This window comes from Cicer arietinum, chromosome 4, assembly GCF_000331145.2.
Source record: "Cicer arietinum cultivar CDC Frontier isolate Library 1 chromosome 4, Cicar.CDCFrontier_v2.0, whole genome shotgun sequence".
Lineage (NCBI taxonomy): Eukaryota > Viridiplantae > Streptophyta > Magnoliopsida > Fabales > Fabaceae > Cicer > Cicer arietinum.
The window spans coordinates 6,923,388-6,931,680 of NC_021163.2; the positions used below are offsets into that span (position 1 = coordinate 6,923,388).

Sequence of the window (8,293 nt, forward strand, 5' to 3'; positions counted from 1 at the left end):
TTAATTAAACTTCTACTTTATCGTACGTGTTTAGGTGGCCAGCGACATTATTGTAAAAGAATTATCTAGATTATAGTTACTACCTTTATCATTAAATATTAAAATTTAAATTATGAAGATTAAAAAGTTGATAATAAAATTTAAATTTATTGAAAGATTAATTAATATGTTGAATATAATATTTATCGTTTGTTGATAAAAAAATATAATTCAACTAAGCATATATCAGTAAATAAATAATTAATATAAGTGTAAATTCTAAAAGAATCTTATAAAAAAAAAATATTTCTTAGTAGATTTTTATATTCAGTGACGAATGTACCGTCTTGAATAAATTTGTTTTATATATTTTGAAGACAAATTTTAATTCAAGATAATTAAACATAAAAGATATATGTCACTACGTAACAAATCTCATACACTCTTGACAAGTCAAAATTAAGGACTATATTAGAATCAATATTGCTTTGCATTATGTAGTAGTACAAAATATACAGTACAAATTGGAAAAGATATTAAAAAAAAAAAAAACAATGACTATCAATTAAATCAAAGAAAATAAAAAAGAAGACCATTGTTTTCGCTAGGTCCACATTCATTTTCACCGCCTTTATAAGTTTGTAATAGTTGATTGGTGGGTAGTTAATTAGTAACTCCTCTTTCTATTGAAAACTACCCCTTCGTTACCGGCCAAAATCAAGTACTTATCTTTCCTTGTAAGTTTAGTACACTCAAATCCCAAAGCATTACCAATCTCTTCTTGAACATGATTTGCCACTTCAAATCTACAATTTTCACTCTCATTCACATTCACATCACCAACATTATTATTACCTTGTGAAGGAACCACTTGGTTCAGCAACCGAACCGTGTAAACCGGGAAAGGATTAGCAAGAAAAAAAACCGGGTCCAAACACTTAAGTCCACTAGCAGTTGTACCATGAAACATGCTGACGTGGGTATCAACAGCAACGGGTGTTATTTGATCGCAAATTTCAGAAAATAAAGGACTGAACCTTAATAAATAGGGTTCCCTACAAGTGGTCCCTTCTGGACACACAACAACGTCCCCTTGCTCTAATAACCGCCGCATCATTTTCGCATCAATATCTCTTTTTCTCGTCAAACGCACCGTTTTAATTGGCGCCAATATCTCAGACATTCTGCTTAAACTATACGTTACGGCGATTAATTTCTTTTGTAACGAGAATGAAATGTAGAGTGGATCTAGTAACGTTCTGTGGTTACACACGTAAAGATGACCGTGACCGTTGGATTTATCGTCGCCGTTTTGTTTGTTACGGTGTGAGTTTTCGGGAATTGAAGAAGTGAGACGGAGTCCGGTAAATGTTAGTAACGGAGTTGAGATTCTAAACGGAAGTGAAACAGCTAGTGCGATTCTAATAACTGAAAGGATTAATCCGAATGGTAGCCACATTAACATTGCTATTGATTTCGTTGGTGTTGGTGTTGGTGTTAGAGCCAATCTTCCATCATGAAAAATAAGTGCTTTTGGGTATTTTTCCTTTTCTAGCTTTTTCCAACTTCTCTTGTCATCTTGTGTTACAGCATACAATTCCTGTGAAAATACAAAATAAAATGTCACTTAATTGAAGGTCCAACATATATAACAAATAATTAAACAATCAATATTTAAAATTCTTAAAATAATTAACTAAATTTTTGGATGCAAATCATTAATGACGACAACCTAAAAATAATTTTTTATAAAAATATATTTAGTACTTCTTAATCAAATTCTGAATTATAAAAAAGTAATTAAAGTAGAAAATTTGGACAACGAGTATAACAATTAACTAAGAAAACAAACCTTGCAAGAAGAGAAAATTTCGTGGTGAGGAATTAAATCGAATGTTGTAATTCCAATCATATCTGAACAACCTTTCCCTTCTTTGACTTGTTCCAAAGCATACTTATTTTTTGTCTCATTCATCAACCCAACATAGTACCCACAAAACATTTTCATCTCTCTGCCAACAACAAAATCAATTTCCAAATACTCTTTCAAGAAACTCTCCACCATTACTCTAGGTAAATTACTCACACCCATTTTTTTCCCACCTTTTTTAAGTACCTCAAAAATTTCTGAACCAACGTCTTCCAAGAAGAATTTTGGAAGAACTGATCTTCCAATTCTAAAGTTCTCTGCTTTGATACCAAAAAAGCATGTCATAACCATTATCTTCAACCCCATTTTTTCTCCCACTAAATAAATAAAAGGGTACAAAAAAATTAGAACAATGGCTCTAATAAGCCCTCCTGCTTCAAATGCTACAAGCATGAAATATGGAAACAGAGAAGAGGATTTAAGTAAAGTATTTTCAACATCAAAGATTAATGTATGGTCATTGAGGTCTGATCGATTAATAAGAGATGGAAATTTTTGGTATTTAATTTGTGATGTTTTTGTAGTTGTAAAAGAGTTGGTAATAGTTCTATGCAAGACTATAAGGTTTTTGAGTTGCCTTAGGAGAAAACGGTACCAAAAGAGGAAAAGAGATTTGAAGAAAATTGCTTCAAACAATTTAGCCATAATGTGATATGGAGGATTCAGTTGTTATGGTAGGAACGGTTATTTGTTGTTTGTATGTGCTATTATTTTGAAGTGGAATCCCCTGTATTTATAGAACTAAGGACACATGAAGACCCATATTTTTATATTAATATTAAAAGCAGTAGCAACTTGTCCCTCAACATCCAGCTTTGACATGGTCCCCTACATATTTTTAAATTTGTTGACCAAATTCCAAAGTAGCATATTCATATATAATTTATATGATGATGCATGAGCAGCCTTTTCTTCAAGGTCATTTAGTAAATATTACTATAAAATATAAAGTCTTGTTGACTTTAATCAATATCTCACTCCCGGTTTCGTACAGAATGAATCATCCATGTACTTTAATTAGATGAGGAAGACTATCCATGGTAAATGAAAGGGGTGTCCAAGATCCGATTCGGAGGTTAATCCAGTTGAATTTTATCGGATCTAAAAAATCAAAGATAAAAAATAAAGACATGACAAAATTAAAAAAATTGAGCTCGGGTCACCTTTCTGTTTATCTCTCCCGTCCCAAAATACTTAACTAAATTTTTTTATATATATTTTTTATTTTATCTTATTATTCATTCTACTACACTAAAATTTCCTCTTCTCTTCATTTTTTCTCCTCCGTGTATTTACTTTTCTTCCTTATTATTATTATTATTATTATTATTATTATTATTATTATTATTATTATTATTATTACAAGACAATATTGATATGATACTACTCTTGATTAAAGAGTATGACTATTAAGTGGTGAAAGATCTATTAGTTAAGTAAATAGTATATTACTTGTTTTGATTAAATAATTTGTATTTTGTATAATTATGTTATAAATTATGAATTGACAAGTGGTAAGATGGCTTTTTATGAGTAATTTTTTTTTAATAATTATTAGTTAGTAACTCGTCTTGAGACCAACATAATACCGTCTTATTTCATTCTATCTTTATTGAACTCGTAATTAATTAAGTTTGATCGGATTAAAGGATAATTTATATCTTAAAAATTGGACCGATCAAATATTCAAATCGGATAAGGCACACATATACTCTACATCACTTTTCCTTTGTGCGTCAATTTTATATTGAGGATTAATTTGATTTATTTATTTTGATATGTGGTGGTATTTTTTTAACCGCTTAAGACAATAGATGTACTATAATTGATTGCCTGTAATTAATAGTTTTATACTAACATTACACACCAATTAGTTTCGATAATAAATCATTTAGTTTTATAATTTTTTTATCTATTTGAATGAATAAATATCGTCTTTTTAATAAAAAATTGTTTTTTTTTCTTTCTGATGTTTCAATTTTTTTTTCTTTCAAAACATGATTTTGTACTATTTTATTTTACAAGACGAGTTTTAATTAAAATGCACATCAAAATTTTACACGCGTGAAAGAAATTGGTCTCCACATTTTTAATTCAACAAAATTTAGATACCTGACTTTTTAATTTATAATATTGGACAAAAACAAACTTTTTTATCATGTGATATATGTTTTAATCTAATGTGGTAGGAAGTGTAAGTTAGTTAATTTTTAAAATATATCAACTAATAAGAAATATTATTCATATTTATTTAAATAGCTTGGTTAGATAAGTTTTAAAGACATTTTATGTAGTATGTGCTTGTCTAACATTTTTTTAAATTCTTTTTTCGAAATTTTGACTTTATCCCTTTTAAAAAGAATAGATGTAGCTTGGATCTAACCTTTGCATACCCCTCTCGACCCACCAAATATATTCCCACATGTAACTGTGAAACACTTAATAATAACATTAATTGATTTAGGTTGAATTTTAAACAAGTATATATTAATAATCTTATAATGAAAGGTTAATTAAAACAAACAAAATCGTCTATAAGACATATATCAATAAAAAAATGTTGATATTTTTAAGTTGAATATGTTCATCTTGAGTCAAGTCAAATTCAATATCTTAAAGTTGGTGTTTGAATTTCAAATGATGTTTATCACTCTGACGTCAACAAAGATATATCTTCAAATATAAATTACATTGTGAATTATCAATGCACCATCTCCATACTACATATTCGGATCACATAAATTTAAATAAGAAAACAGGAATAATTGAAAACCTAACAGTTAATAGATACATCTTCATATATGAATTGCATGAACCATAGTCTCGTTTATTTTTTCATATATTTGTTTGAAGTTATATCAGAAGAAATATGTAACAAAATATATTGCTTTGTCTAATTTTTAAACCTCCAAATTTTATTATATATTTTTTTAGATATATAAGGCACAAGGTCGACCTAAGAGATATTGAGGCCTAATTTTCTTTTTGAAAATTGTGTGGTTACACACTTGAAACCAATCCTCCCAAATTGATAAGTCAGAAATCAACCGAAGATTTGAGATAACTATTAAAATGATCTTTCATGGTATCTTTCATCTATACGAGCAATTGTACCAATAATTACAACTTCAACATCCAAAATATTAAGGTACCATCAAACCAAAAGATAATTATACCAACAATTACAACTTCAAAATCCAAAAAACTATGTTATCATCAAAATAAAACCAACTAAACAAACCAAAATTCCAAATAATAGTGAAACAATCATCAATAAAAAATAGAAGCAAATATCTAAGTGGACCGTCATTGTGTAATTGTAGGAGTAGTTTGTGTTGTTCATATTCCTCCCACTTTTTTCGTATTAAATTTTTTTCTTAATTTTTTTTTCATTTTAATTAACTAGGGTCTAACTTGTCCCTTATTTTTTTGTTAAGTAAAGCAATTGGTGTCACATATATAAATTAACAGTTCATGTCATTGTGTAATAGACGGTTCAATTAATTTTTTTATTTAGAATCGACTAATGTGTTCGACTTTATTTTTGAAGAGTCTATAAATAATTGTTGTATTATATATACTTTATTTAGTAAAATTCTGATTATTTCTTTTGAATTTGTCTTTTCTAAACCAAACAACATTAAAAAAAATTGTGTTGTGATCGAAGCAACTATCTTGTACTTATCCTACCCTTCACATCCTAAATTAATGAACACACAAAGTGAATGCACATCTCCTACTCGGTGAACACTTAATTAACATGAAGGTAAGGTGGATGAGATCTTATGTATGTCAACGCAAAAGAAAATAAAAATGAGAGAGGTTACGTCTGTGCCGACCACGGTTTTGAACTATATCATGTCAAACAATGCTCATGGGTGCTGCTTCCCTCGAGAGCTGGCAATTGGATATGTTCTTATTATGACGGTTTCTTATTTGGATACTAACCCATGCTTCCTTTAATGCAATTACATTTTAGTTGCTACTCTCTTGTTCCTTTTTAATTATTATTTTTTCAAAAAAATAAATAAAATTATTCCTTTTAATTTACTTTTAAATTTCAAATTTGATTTAACTTTTATTTGTCAAAATTATTCTCGTTTATTATAGCAGGAGAAATAAATGAGTTAAATAATTTCATTGATTTGTGTAAAGAGTCTTATATCAACAAAAAAAATGAGCAAATGTAATAAAAAGTGAGATGAAGATTTTTTAAGTGAGCAAATATTCACATTTTTAAAAACAATAAAAATATAAAATGATTTGTTTTTATTATTTCCACAAATAAATCATCTCTAACTAGTATTTTATTTTATGTTCGTCATAATAATTCACTTTAAAGACTCGCATCTTATTATCAAATTAATCACAATGAACATATATTTAAAAAAATATATTTTCACATAAATGGTCCATAATTAGTTCTTTGAGAAAAAATATTGTAGGAAGAACAAGGAGAGAGTATGGTATCGTTATATTTTTTGTTAACCCTCCTCAATTTTTCAGCAAAATTGATTTTAATTCTTCATAGTTCTTTTAAATTTACGTAATATTTTATCAAAAATTATTTCAATTAAAATTCATGTTAAAAAAATTAAATAAATAGATAATTTTAACGTAACAATCATAATATAAAAATATAATATAGAAACTCTCAAATCAAACAAGAAAAACCACAATTTATAATAAATTTATAACTTTGAACTCCTTGCTTTATAATTTCAAATAATATAGAATTTCTTTAATATTTTTCAATTTCACCTAAAAACCTTACCATTCGAACTGAAATTATTTCGTAATAATGTTTTTATTAAGAGAAGTTCATTGACCACTATAAACCGTTTACTTTATTGCTTTTTGTTAAATTGTTAGTATAATGTATTTGCATTAATTGCATTATAAATGCTGAGGAGTCGTCAAGCGTGGTTTGCAAATGGTCAGAGAAGGAGAGAGTCCAACGCGGATACAGGTCCATAGCTCCTTTTCATGGTGACATTTTTTTTAATAACAAAAAAAAAAAAAGGAGCTTTTATTGTTGACGAATGAATATGGCCATGCTCTATAGACAATTCACACCATAACGTCGAAAGATCAAAACCCATATGGAAGGATCGTGGATTTTGCCTCTAGTTTTCCCAATACTTTGGGCCTTAGGGTGTTTGCGTTGCTTTATTCATACCAAGGGTCATGTACCAAATTAAATCACTCATGCATCCATCACATCAATTAATCGTCATGTAATAACTTTTTTTTGGTAAAGTATCATCATATAACTTTGATCGTCATTTTCTATCTATTTCTACAATATTCATGCATTGATCATTAATACTTGAAATCATGGGCCATTTTTTTAGTCAAAAACATTATGGGTAATTTTGAACTATAATTCATTCTGCATCTGCATGTAAATTAACAATTGATGTGTTTATTAATAATTAATATTATTCATTTTATTATTTAAAGTGAGTTGTTTATTTTAGAGGAATCTAATTCGTTATATATTAAAACTTAAAATAATTTCAAAAACCAAAACTAATTGAATGTAATCATATGTAATAATATCATATATGTCAAATAACAACATATGTATAACACTACAGATAACTTTACTTTAAAGTTTAATTTTGCACATATTTTTGAAATGCGAAAATATTATCTAGGTAAAAGCAACAATGACCCAAAAAATAAAAAATCATATACATTCTCACAAACATGTTAATTATTGAGTAGCATAATGTTTTCTTCTCATAAGTGTCTTCACTTAAATGTTGTTAAGAGTTTTACATTGAGTAGATTAAAATATTCAATTTAATACTTAAGTCATAAGACTCTCCGATCGAGTGAACCAATCTTTTAGGTATGATTATCCTCATAAACTTAAGTTATAACAATTTGTATTTTCATTGAGAATCAACCACACATAAAACTACCTATAAGTTGAATGAAGATATTCCATCGAATCTTGATAAGTGAATTAAGTTGCCAAAGAAGAAATGACTAACATTGAATTAGGATAGATAGAATAAAAGTCATTGTCAACGTTAACTATTAAAAAAAACGACAATATTAAGAATTCGACATTAAATTAATAAAAGTAATCAATGTAATACTTAATCAATATATAAAATTCTCCTCTCTAATTGATCAACCTTTTAAGTTGTTTTGTCTTGGTGGAATTAGGTGATAACATTTGGCTAATAACTATTTTCTTTTTAATCATTTGGTACATGTATGTTAAAGGCTTCTATTAAGAATAGATTAGCATGTATAAATAAAATTTCTATTACTAATAGAATATATAGTATAATTGAATTGAAGTAAGTATATTGTTGAACATTCTTAAAAAAAAAAGTATATTATTGAATTCACAATGGATTTAACATT

The 8,293-nt window shown here is 27.5% G+C and overlaps 1 protein-coding gene across 1 annotated transcript; it reads right to left on the minus strand.

Moving 5' to 3' along the window:
• Nucleotides 1–430: 430 nt before the first annotated feature.
• On the minus strand, nt 431–2,626 carry LOC101498386 (probable glycerol-3-phosphate acyltransferase 2). The gene is made up of 2 exons (XM_004495834.4): nt 1,832–2,626; nt 431–1,579 (listed from the first exon to the last, which is right to left on the minus strand). The coding sequence occupies exons 1-2, from the start codon at nt 2,552–2,554 to the stop codon at nt 647–649; spliced, it is 1,656 nt and encodes a 551-aa protein (XP_004495891.1). The 5' UTR covers nt 2,555–2,626; the 3' UTR covers nt 431–646.
• Between the last annotated feature and the right edge of the window lie 5,667 nt (nt 2,627–8,293).

What these genes read in the sequence shown, in the direction of transcription:
- LOC101498386 (XM_004495834.4), bottom strand. Translation starts at nt 2,554, where the DNA reads ATGGCTAAATTGTTTGAAGCAATTTTCTTCAAATCTCTTTTCCTCTTT. An exon ending in AAATTTTCTCTTCTTGCAAG is followed by an intron (nt 1,580 to 1,831) that starts GTTTGTTTTCTT and finishes GTATTTTCACAG; the next exon opens with GAATTGTATGCTGTAACACA.